General features: G+C 36.4%; 1 protein-coding gene across 5 annotated transcripts in view; it reads left to right on the top strand.

The window, feature by feature from the left end:
• The window catches only part of Cntn3 (contactin 3), a 354,817-nt gene that overhangs the window by 285,213 nt on the left and 56,161 nt on the right, over positions 1-13,443 (top strand). For all 5 annotated transcript variants that reach the window (XM_029478975.1, XM_021164805.2, XM_029478972.1 and 2 more), the window contains one exon: positions 939-1,114. In XM_029478975.1, the coding sequence (XP_029334835.1) occupies positions 939-1,114 (176 nt within the window). The remainder of the gene's footprint in view (positions 1-938; positions 1,115-13,443) is intronic.

Here is a 13,443-nt window from a genome sequence, read left to right as displayed (position 1 = left end):
CAGAAGAGACCTTGTAAGGGGAGATGGAGGAAAGCTGAGCTCTTGGCACAGTATGAAGAGACTAAGAGGACATGAGATGGAAGAGAGCATGTAAAGCAGAGGGAAGGCAAATGAGAAGTCAGAGCATTAAAGACCAAAATCTCACTATCGGATATTACAACCCAAGGTTTTTGGGGGACCCTGATGGGACTGGGTCAGATGAGAGACCAAAGCCTGACTCTACTGGTTTGAAGAGATAACATCCTAAGATATTTTATTCTCTATATATGAACAGTTCTTTCATGAGTTTTGTTGTCCAGGGTAAAAAGGTGTAGGAAACATGGGAAGGTGGGGTCTAAGAAGTTGAATTAATTCTCAATGGAAGAAATATGATGGCGATAGGGGATTATGTGTAGGTGGATGTTAGCATTGAAGGAAAACAGCCGTAAACCAGTGTCCTGGCATAGTGCTTTTCCCATGGTATGTTTCCCAAGTCTGTAAACAAGGAAAGTATGAGCTTACTTGGATTCAGGTGTGAATACATTTGCTATTCATTGTAGGTTTGTCATAACGTGGAATTTTTGTCAAATCTGAAGCTAAGGTTAATTGATTTTGTCATTAATAGAGCATATTTGCAAGTGAGTTTCAGATATATATATATATATATATATATATATATATATATATATATGTGTGTGTGTGTGTGTGTGTGTGTGTGTGTGTGTATTCTACAAACTCATGTTTCTTAATTTTCCCAGGAAAAAATTATGAGGTCCATAAAATTTAATATAATTTTGTATCACTATACCACTTTAATCTTGATTACTTTTAATCACATAGGTGTATTGTACACATCCACATTCTAACTCAGATGAACTATCTACTTATGAAAAATTGCTTGCATCAACATTAAAGTTTTGTTTACTAATAATTTGTTATTAAAATTTTCTCTCCAATAGAACCAACGAGAATAATTTTGGCACCTTCCAACATGGACGTTGCCGTTGGTGAGAGCATCATTTTACCCTGCCAGGTTCAACATGATCCCCTATTAGACATAATGTTTGCCTGGTACTTCAATGGCGTCCTTACAGACTTTAAGAAAGATGGATCTCACTTTGAGAAAGTTGGTGGGGTAAGTTATGTCACCTTTCTCATATCCTTTCTACTGAATATGCCTGTGCCTCTCAAAAACATCAGGCCTATCAAGTGGGTAGGTGTGTTTTCTGGATTCTAGTCTGGTCTAATTTTGTTTTTGCTAACCCCTAATAATTGAGAACATTTCCTTCAATCTATAAGTCCAATTGAAATTGGTTCATGTTCCTTTTATATTAACTGCTATTCTGCATAACTTTGTTGGGGTTGTATGCTTTGTGTCTTATATTTGAACAGGCAATTTCTGATGCAATGGAAGGATGCTTTGGGTTACCAAGCGATTCATCTAGATACCATAGTGGATAATCACGGCAGTTTTTGCTGTTTCGCTGGGCATTAGCTGTAAGATTCTTCAGTTCTTACACATATAAACTCTGGATTTGGAAAGTGTAATAAGTTTCTCTGTAATAAGTCACTGGAAGAATTGGTAGTGGAGCTTCAAGGCCTGAACTGATCTGTTTGTCCTTAAAGAGCAAATGCTCTCAGATGTCCTCTTCCTTTCTGTCACATTTGAGGTAGGTCAATGGTAGAAAGAGTATAGATTTCAAAGGGGAAGTCACTAGTTGAAGAATGACTAAGAAATGAGATCATACTACGTTTGTCCTTTTGAGTCTGGATTACCTTACTCAGGATGATATTTTCTAGTTTCATCCATTTCCCTGTGATATTCATGATGTGTTTTGTAAATGAACCACATTTTTTGCATTCACTCTTCAGCTGAGAGACAAGTAAGTTGTTCTCAGTTTCTGGCTATAACAAATAAAGCTGCTATGAACATAATTGTGCAAGTGTCCTTGTGGAATGGAGCATCATTTGGGATATGCACAGGAGTGGTATAGTTGAGTTTTGAGGTTCAACTATTCCCAATCTACTGAGAAATCCCTAAATGGATTTCCAGAGTGGTTTACAAGTTTGAATTCCCACCAGCACTGGAGGAGTGTTCTGCTTTCTCCACAACTTCACCAGTACTAGGAGGAGACAGAGGGCAGATATGGGGTTGTACAGTAAGTAAATAAATAAATTTAATAAAAATGAAAGAAATGAGTTCATAGTGAACCACCAAGGCTAACCAAAGGCTGGGTGAATGTCTATGAGCCCCATCAAGCAAGGCCAACATGCTTGTTGATTTGTCCACTGATGCTGGAGGTAGTCATTCTGTTTTGAGAGATTTCAAATCAGAGTCTTGAGTTTATAGACTTACAGGGTTAGGCATCAATAAAGCAAACACCACACAATGGCCAACTCAGTATATTTATTTGAAAAATGTTTCTTACTAAATATATTCATATGTACATATAGCATTGTTTTGTTTCAGTGTTATATGCTACTTCAAGTGATGTTATTCATGGCTAATGTCTGTCCTCCTAATGGATATCTTCAAATTCTAGAGTCCAGAATTTTAACATAACCTGATTGGGAAACAGGACTTTTGTGGAAAGGCTGAATAAACCAAGATGGGACTTCATTTCTTATAAATGATGATCTTATGAAAATAATGCAGTTTGGACAGATAGACACAGAAGAGAAAATCATGGAAAGACAGACAAGGAAGAGTAAATGTCGTATGATATTAGAGACAGCTATCTCCTCACAAAGCCATGAGTGGCTGGAACCCTCAGGAGATGGGAAAGGTCAGAAGACACCTACTCTAAGGATTCAGAAGGGAACATGGCCCTACCTGTGTCTTTATTGCACACTTGCAGCTTACAGAAACTGGGAGAGAATATGTCTGTTGTCTTAAGCCACTCTGGACTTTTATGTTGTTGATGTTGTTATGATAACCCTAAGAAACTCAAACAAATATAAGAAAAATAATTAATGTGGTATTAGATAACACATGTAAGCATAGATTGATAGCCATTCCTGTTTTCTGTCATCTGGGTTTATTTAGTTTAAAAAGAACAAGTTTGTAATTATTCTCCCTAGTTTTAGGCTTTGAGAATGTTTTCAGTTACTTCAAGCACTCAGTATTCCTTTTACCATTGCTTCAAATACCCACTTGAAAATTATCTCTCCCACATTTCATAACAACAGAAAAAACACATGCAAACATTCTTAAATTAGCTCCCTTCCTTCATTCTGAATCCCTAATCATACTGCCTCAGGTTGTAAAGAGGACTAACAGGAATAAAATACCTCCAGTTCCTTTCATAATGACCCATTATCCAATTTGGAAAAGAATCCTCTACAGATGTTCTCTGAGTTTAAATTCTTAAATGAAGAATTCAATTTCAACCACTGGTAACCTCTGCCATGTCACAAAATTATGGTTGTGATTTATCATCTGGATCATAATCTACTGTTATATTTTATTTAATACAAGACACTCTTTGTTAGTTAATGCTAAATAAATATTCATTGAGACACTCCAAATCCAAAGAGATTTGATGGAAATGTGCAGAAATGCTCAAAGGCTCAACTGGATAGCTTTTACTTGTGTAAGACAAACTCAGAGTTAAGAACATTTGGGTTGATAATATAATTTAACTCTCTTGATTGACACAACACAGATGGATTGAACAAAAGAAATGAAGTCATCTCTGGGAAGAGTCAACTGTCTGAAACATAAAGATTGAGACATTAATGTCATCCTTTGTCAAGTCCTTTTTTTCCCATCACATGAAAGTTCATGGCCTATGAATTTTTTTATTGACTTGTACCATTAGTAACTTAATATTCTCACATGGTATAAAACAGTAAGCCATATGAAATGACACTGCCCTTAAGCACAAGCAATTAAGTAAATTGGTTTTCTGTTTAATGGGAAGGGAGTTACATAACAACCCCTGGCCTCTGATTTCGTATTCATTGCAGCATACACAATTTCTAGACTGTAGATACATTCATTACAAGAGTTGCCTGGGAAGGTTTATATTCTACGCATCATGTTGACAATGGAGGGGATAGTTTAAGTTACAGAAAAATTGACTCATATTTTTGAGCCAACTAATTCAACTAGTTGCTTTTGGCACTACACTAAGTATCTAGTACTAGGTATTTATTTAAAAAAAATAACATCCAGACCAAGTTCATAATGTCAATAAGTTCCACCTCTGTTATTATAGGTTCAAATACTAAGCCAAAGAATTCTAGAACAGCAATCACAGCCTTCTGTAATGTTAGAATGATACATTAAGAAAGGGATCTGCAACCCTATTGTTGGAACAACATGATGTACTAACCAGAACCCTGGAGCTCTTGTCTCTAGCTGCATATGTATCGAAAGATGGCCTAGTCGGCCATCAATGGAAAGAGAGGCCCATTGGACTTGCAAACTTTATATGCCCCAATATAGGGGAATGCCAGGGCCAAAAGAATGGGAATGGGTGGGTAGGGAAGTGGGGGGCGTTATGGGGGACTTTTGGGATAGTATTGGAAATGTAATTGAGGAAAATATGTAATAAAAAAAAAAAAGAAAACTTACTGAACAAAGTATCAAAGGAATTATAACATAAGAAGAGGCTCGGTCTGACTATATGCTTCAGTCTGTACTCGTGGCACAAACAAAAGTCACATCATTGAATAAGCAGTAAGAGCTTTCCCTTAAGTCCAGTATGCCACACAAACACATCTTTATAGGCAATGTGAGATAAGAATAGATTAGCTTGTGTTCCATTACAAGGAGACCTGGGGTGTTTCCCTTTACTCTGTGACACTCATGGGTAAGTGGATTACTTAAGTTCCGTTAAGTTCTGTTTCCGTTGTTATGATCTTTTCACAGCAAATTTTAGTATTTGTTGTGTCCCCTCCCCTGTCATGAGATCTAGAAAGTGTTAGTTTTCTCCCTGAGTGCTTTCGCCTTTACAAGTCATAGCAAGAAAGCTCCCTATGTCATTGGGTACATGCATATAAAATGTATGTGCCCAGGCCAGGAGTTGTGCCTTTAATCCCAGCACTTGACAGGAAGAGGCAGGTGGATTTCTGAGTTGGAGAGATCAGCCTGTACTACAAAGTGAGTTCCAGGACAGCCAGGGCTACACAGAAAAACCCTGTCTCGAAAAACCAAAAATAAAATAAAATTAAAAAGTAAAGTAAAATAAAATAAAATAAAATAAAATGTAAGTGCCCACACATAATCACTTTTGCTTTATGTATGGAGAGTTTGAAGAAACACAGTCTGTCAATATGTATTTGGAGTAATGTTTTATCACTTTTATGTTTAGCTCACAGGATTTTATCCCAGGCATGCACTCAGAAAACGTGATTCAACTATTTATCCCAGTGATATGCCACGTATTTCTTGCCTTAGTTTTAAGTACATGCCATCTTCCACCAATCAGCAGGCCAAAGGCCAAGATAAGCAAAAGAATACTGCTGGAAGTTATCTGATGAGCGGGCCTAGCTAACTAAGACTCATTGTAGGGATATTCTAATATATTTCTGGTTTGCTTAAAAACTGATACTTTTGGACTTACAACATATTATATGATGATGGCACGCTATAAATAGAACCTCTTATAACTGGGCACAGAAGGTGCTCACTGTAAGATGTTTCAATAAATATAATGTGTGTGTATATATTATATATTTTTTTCAATAAACCTTTATGTGATATAGGTTCTTTAGAAATGAAGGATGCCTTAGAAACCAAACAGCACAGCTTCACATACATTTTGTTGAATTGGGTCTGTGATAAAGCAGAATGTGTGTGGATAAAAGTCACTTGAAGCAGGTAGAAAGGGAAGAGTGACAGCCAATCTGCCATCAATTTCACTGGCTCACCCCAGTGTTATTTATTCCCCGTGGTCTGTAATGTCACTGTGCTGCAGCAGCTACATGTGAGATTAAGCCTTGATCTAGTCTACCTCGTTCAGTAGTAGATAAGCTTGTATTCCAGCATGATCTTTTCTGTGTGATAATATATCTTGGTCTTTGGGCTTAATTAATTTTATTGAATTATTTGGGTACGACAGAAGGGTCTGGGAAACTGTGGTTATTTCCATTGTAAAGCTATATATGTAAAAGATATGTGGATCTTCAATACCAATCTAAGGTAAAACCTTGATTCCACACATTATTCAATATAACATTCCAGGGTCTAGAATATACCATCCTTAAACTGTCTTAAGTTTTATGTGTCATCCAGATTCAAAGTATTAGTTTACTTGGAAGCATCATTAAGAGAATGAGACCACAGAGTAGGAATCTACCAGAGAAATGGTTCTAATTATCAGATGAATACTCCCCAACACAGTTCTACCCCTAATGCTCTTTTGGGTCAGAAAATTAGAACTTCTCAACATGTTAGATTGACTAATAAGTCATGTGCATGAAATTCTCGATGTTAATGTAGTTCTGTAGTTCAGTCATTATCCACCAGCTAGTACAGAGTTTCACCTACTCCTTATAATGCAGCTGGTATTGGTACTAAATTTTAAGTAAATCATTTAGCAAGATGAACAGTCAAAAATCCATCTTCTAGTATGAGCTCTTGTGGGATACATTTAAATTCACAAGAAGAAAGGAAAGCCAAGGGATGAGTAGTGCATTGCATAGTATTAAAACCCTTAAAACAACTGTGTCTGAAAAAAAAAATCCATCACCTAATGAAATGAAAATCTTTATTGCACCCATCCCAAGACTCAGGGGTCATTGAAGAAGTGGAGGCAGAAAGATTATAAGGCTAGGAGCAGTGAATGACTACAAGGAAAAAGTGTCTTCTAGATACAGCAGACAGATAACATGAATTCAAGAGGTTGTGATGACATAGATAAGACTTGTGCTGCCTTAAGTCAGACAAAATCCCAGTAAGGAGAGGGGATCTGAACACGAAGTCCCACCCCTCACCAAAAAGCTCTTGGCCAGTCAGTTTTCTGTAAGAGTGGTCACTCTGGTAAGGTGACCATTCTCTCCACAGTAAGGTTATCTGTCTAAAAATATATTGGCAGCACAAGTTGGACTTTATGGGTGACAGAGGGAGGAGGAAGGGAGTTGGGTAGCTAAAAATGGGGTGTGACCTGGGAAAGTGCTAGGGGGAAAAGGACTGAAAATGATTAAAACATGGCATATGAAATTATCAAGAAAATAGTAAAAATATTGTGAAGGAAAATGTAGAAGTATTTAGTAGACAATTATAAAAAGGGGGAGAACAACAAAAGGAAAAATTCAAGTAAAGAATAACCCAGAGCAAATTTTGTCAATATACATTGAAATTGTAACAATAGTCATTTGTGTCTGAGATGCTGAGTACCAAGTAAAGCCGTGGAACTTGAGGCTATATGTCTTAGCAGTTGATATATTCTCAAAGAGGTTTTTTTTTTGTTCATACCAGAGAAGCCAACAACCCCATATTTGTCCATTTGATGAGGCTGAATCACAGCTTGAGGTTGAAATCCTGGAAGGCTCATTGAGCGTATTTGGCGCTTAGTCAGTGCTAGAGCCTAAAGACACAGGTTCTGATGTCTGTGGGGTAATCAGCAACAGCAGGAATAGAGGAAGTCCTTTTGGAAACCTATGACCAAACACCTTAACAAAAGCAGTGAAGGGGAGAGAAGATTCATTTTGGCTCAGAACTCAGAGTTGTAGTTTATCACTGTAGGGAGGTCACAGCAACAAGAGCATGACACAACTGCTCAGGTCATAACTGTAATTAGAACATACAGCAATTTGTGTAGGTGCTCATGCTCAGCTCAACACTCCCTCACTCCTCACTTCCACCCAAATAATAATACCACCCATAGTCCATGGAAAGCCCTACATCAATGTAATAAATATATTCCCTACAGACAACCTAATTTAGTCAGTCTTCATTGACACTTTGTAAGTGATGCCAGAGTGTATCAAGCTAACAGTTAAAGCCTACCGCCAAATAAATGGAGACCATCTTCATATCCTATAGCGTGGTTTAACTACCCTTAGGACAGAACTACATTTTCCATAGTCATCCTTCATTCCTTTCTAACTTTTGACAGCCATGCATCTCACTTCCTGTCACCAAGATTTTGTCTTGTCAAGAATGTCATGTATTTGTCCTCAAGTTATGTCCATTCCTTTTTAAATTAGAATCAGTCACTTACTAGTATCCATTTAAGGTCACTTTAGGACTTACGGTTTCATAGTTCGCTTCTTTGTAACATCAGTATAATATGCCACCCTCCATATGTAACTAGCTACTTATCCATTCCTATACGGAAGCTTCTCTTGATTACTTCATTGCTTTTGCATTCATAAATAAACTTGCTATACACATCTATCAGCAGGTGTTTCTGTAGACATAAAATTTAAATTTATCTGGGTAAATACCAAGAAGTACATTGTCCCCATCTTACCATGAGACTATTTACCTTTCAGAGAATTTCTAAATAAGCAAGTGTCTATACCAAGATCATCTACTTCCTCTCCAATTGTACTAATACGTGGTGGTTTTAGTATTCTGCATATGCATGTGCTGTCTTTTGTTTGCTTAAATTCAAAATGTGCTAATAAGATACAATGTTGCATCTATGTAATGTGTTCCTTACTTGTGACTTGCATATTTTCTTGAGTAAGGTATTTGTTTTTTGTTCATTTTATGATTTGGTGGCATCTTTTCTCTTTGTGGAGTTTTAAGGGTTGTTTTATCTGTTCTGTATCAAAGTGTATCATTAGCTCTGACAGGTATTCTCTTTTCATCCGCTTGGTATGTTTCAGATAACAATTATTCACAGTGCTTCTGCAGCTGTTCCCACAAAGCCTTTGCTATATCCTGGGTCATCTAGAAATGATCTCATGTGATCTTCTGTAAGTTAGGTATTTTTCCTTTCAGAACCATGATCCATTTTTAGTTAATTTTCCTGCAGAGCACAAGGCCTGCATCTGAATTCATTTTCTTTCAGTGAATATCCAGTGGTATCCATATGATAAAAGGCTACCTTTGGTCCATTTTACTTCATTTGCTCTTTTGTCAGATGCTGGGTGACTGTTCTGTGACTATTTCTGGACTCTCTATTCTGCTCTATTGATCTTTTTGTCTGTTCTTTTACCACTTACCATCATCTCTTGATTTCTACAGCTTTAGAATATGTCTTGGGGTTGTATGATATCAGTTATCCAGATTTTGTTCTAAAAACTGGGTTGGCTTTTGGGGGTTCTTTGCTTTTATGTGTAAACTAAGAACATGTTGCTGTTGGCCACAAAATAGCATCCTAGGCTTTTAGTTGACAATTGAGATGGAAGAAATTAAAATTGTTGAGATCCATTGTACTTGAACATAAGCAATGTCTCCATTTGTTATGTTCTCCAACTTTTTCCACCAGATTTTGCAGTTATTCTTCATAGCCCTTGTATGTTGTTAGAAGTAAGCCTAAGTAATTCAGTATTTTGAGTGCAAACAGAAGTAGTGAAATTTGTTATTTCAGATATCATTTGTACTTTGCTGATACATAAGAAGTAAATAACCTCTCCTTCATCATTTAAAGGTTCTGGGAGATTGTTATTGATTCTTTCAGATTATATATAATATATAGATGACATATGTATATAATATGTAGATGACTATCTTATCTGTGACATGATTCTAATTCCTCTTGCCATTTGATGTATCTTTTATTGTTTTATTGATGTCACTGCTTCAAGACTCAGATGTATTGATGGAATCAGTTGCTAATATCTGTTTAAGATATTTAATATATAAATATATTTAAGATTTTGGCATCTATATTTGTGAAATATGGCTGCACAGTTTTCTCCTAGTGCCTTTGTCTAGCTTGTATAACCCTAACATTATAATTTGAAAAATATTTTCTTTACTTTTATCGTGTGGGAAAATTGTGAAGAAATGGTGCCATTTCTTACTATTAAAAGTTATATAGAATTCACCTTTGAACACATCTCATTCTGTTCTTTTTGTTGATAGTGATTCATATTTATCAATTCAATAATTTAATTTTATATAAGCATTTTTTGGTTGTTTATTTCCTCTTGTATAAAATTTAACAAGTTTTGTCTTTCAAAGTATAGGCCCTTTTCCCCTAGGTTATTGGATTTATGGGCAGAGAGTTAAAGTTTTCCTTCATTATCCTTTAACTGTTCCTAAATGTTTTAGTGATGTCCAATTTCTATCTAGTAGTACCAATACATGTCTGTTTTCCTTTGTCATGTTAGCCAGGCTGGAGGCATATTGATAGCATGGACCTTTCCAAAGGACTGGCTTTTGGTTTTGTTGATTTTTTTCTATTGATCTTCTATTTTCAATTTTACTGGGTTTTGCTCTGATATTTATTTCTGTATTCTGCTTGATTTAGATTTAATTTGCTCTTCTATCTCCCATTTTCTAAAGTGAAATCATAAATGATTGATTTTTTAGACCCTTCCTTTCAAATAAACATGCTCATTGCTTTGAATTTCCCCTAAGCACAGCTCTTCCCACAGCCTACAAATTTTGACACATTGTATTTTCTTTTGCAGGCACTTAAAATGTTTTCATAATTTTGGCTATACTTCTTACTTGTATTATGTAGATATATCATTTAATACCAGCAGTTGGAGGAAATTTTTCCATCTTTCTAATTTTGATTTTAGGTGCATTCTACTATGGTCTCAGAGAAGATATTATTTGATTACTGTACACTTAATTTTTCTTAATTTTAGTTACCATCTTTGACTATATGTGCGTGTATGTATACTTGTAGGTATACATGTACTACAGCACACATGTCTAGACCTAAGGATCCATTGGTGGGGTCATCTCTCTCTTCCAACATTAAATTGGTTCTAGAAATCAAGATTCGGCCACCAGACTTGAATAACAAGGTACTTTCCCTTGTGTGACGCTTTGCCAGCCCCCTATACTTTAAATTTTACAAAGTATGTTTTATGGCTCAGAATAGGTTCTGTCTTGGTGTATTTTAACACTTGAGGGGAGAAGAATGCATTACATGCGATTGGAAGATAAAGTGCTGAGTAGATGCCATTAAATTCATTGAACTGATGGTGCTGTTTAATTCAACTCTGTTCTTTGTTAATTTCTACTTGCTAACTATGCATGCATGACCAAGAAATATTAGAGCCTACTAATATAACTGATGTGCCTAATTTTCTCTGACAGGTATGTCAGATTTTCATATATGTTGAATATTTTCTTAAACACATAAACATTAAGGATGACTGTTTCTTCTTGGGAAATTGACACTTCCTCTCTACTTAGTAGGCTATTTAATACTTGCAGCATTCTCAGTAACTTCCTGAACATTTAACCACAATGGGCCCCACTTAATATTTCTGCTTCCTCTTTTCATAACAAGCAGGTATATCACTCAGTATCCTTGGAGCTTACATTGTATGTAACTTTGTAGGTATAATGAGATTCTTATAGGCAATGTGTACCTAGCTCTTGTCCTTTGCATTCATTCTGGATTTTTTTCTGTCTTTTAGCTAACACTCTTAGGTTGTTAATAAGCAAAGAGATCACTGGTAAAGTTAAATTAATGTCTATGTTATTTCTACTAATTTCTGTTTGATTATTTGTTCCTATTGTCCCTTACACAGTTTATCTGCCTTTTGTGGTTTCAATGAAATATGCCCATGATTGCATTTACGTCACTTATAAGACTATTGTTATTCACTGAAAATTAGTAAACTTTCTAAAACATCTTTAATAAACTACTTCTCAAGGTGTTGGTATTAGGACAGTAGACTTGGAGGACGACTATGTTTCAGAAGCAGAGTCCTTCTGAGAGACTCTCTATCCCATCCACATTGCCAGGCACCATCTCTGAGCTAGATGCCTGAGCTTTTATCTTTCAGCCTCTTGAGAAATGAATTTCTTTTTCTTTTTACTATTTAACCTCTCAACTTACTTAATTCCCTTAGGAGAAATGCAGGTTGTCCATGGGACACATGTGCAGGTCACAGGACAGCTTGCTTCTGCTATTTCTATATCATTTCCAGGGATCACACACAGATCTTTAGACCACCCAACAAGTACCAGCTCTTTATCTGGCCACAAATTTCTACTTCTTATAAACTTCCCAGACCATAGTATCCTGTTGTCACAATCCAATGACAAAAAAACTGTCATTTATACAGGGCTTTTGTTTTACCCATTTCTAAGTGGTTCTCCTACATTTATACTATGTATTTGTTACTAATCCAGGCCAATTTCAGACTACTTCAATTCTCCTTTCAAGTCTACTCCATAGTAGGGTTTATAATAAAATAGCTCTTTAGAATAATTTATAACACAACTCTCATAGTAGAATAAAGGACCTTAGCATAAAGAGCTCTGTGTTACTTTAGTTTCATGTTTTATTGCCATTCACATCACTTGGTCAATAACATGTAAGCATACATCAGTACACATACTGCTACACACACAATATTACCGATGGCTTAAAGTATTATTTCCATTAACTTGAATAAATAATAATTTGTTAAATCAGCTATGAATAACAAATTACCTTTCTTTGTTTCATTTCCAATGTATATAGTATAAGTGCATGTATTTTTGCATGTTTATGAGCACAGACATATAAGGTGTAAGTACTTACTGGGAGATGGTTATCTAAGACTGTCTTCAAGACCGTTCCTCAATTGCTCTTTCACCTTATTGAGATAGAAGGTTCTCAGTCAAACCTAGGGCTCCCATATGGCTAATCTTGCCAGGTATGAGTGCTCAGAAGCTCTTGTCTTCACTTCCCAAGACTGTCCCTGCAAGAAATCACCATGCCTGATCTACATTTTTAATATTTATTTATTTTTGCATTGGAGTGTGTGTGTGTGTGTGTGTGTGTGTGTGTGTGTGTGTGTGTGTGTGAATTGTATGTCTGGTACATGTAGAGGCCTTTAGAGAACATCAGGTCCTCTGTACCTGGAGTTACAGATAGTTGTGAGTCATCATGGGGATATTGGGAATTAAAGCCAGGTCCTCTGGAAGTGTAACCCATGCTCTTAAGTTCTAATCCACATCTCCATCCCCCCCGATCTACATTTTAATGTGCATTACATGTATATAGCTATTTTGCTTGTATGGCAAGCTCTGTAACTCCTGGACCATCTCCCCAGTCCTAAGATGGCTAACTTCTTCATTTGACCTTTACTCCCACACCATTGCTGCTCTTTCTTTTCTGCATAGATTCAGGCTTCTACCCTATACATACTTTTTTTTTCTCTCTTAAAAATTTTGGCTTTCAGCAAGATTTTGCTGAAAGGACCCTGATATAGCTGTCTCCTGTGAGGCTATGTCAGTGCCTGGCAAACACAGAAGTGGATGCTCACAGCCAGCTATTGGATGGATCACAGGGCCCCCAATGGAGGAGCTAGAGAAAGTACCCAGGGAGCTAAAGGGATCTGCAACCCTATAGGTGGAACAACAATATGAACTAACCAGTACCC

Source organism: Mus caroli, chromosome 6 (genome assembly GCF_900094665.2).
Source record: "Mus caroli chromosome 6, CAROLI_EIJ_v1.1, whole genome shotgun sequence".
Taxonomy (NCBI): domain Eukaryota; kingdom Metazoa; phylum Chordata; class Mammalia; order Rodentia; family Muridae; genus Mus; species Mus caroli.
Note: the sequence above shows the minus strand (reverse complement) of the source record. Positions and strands in the feature narration are given on the sequence as shown.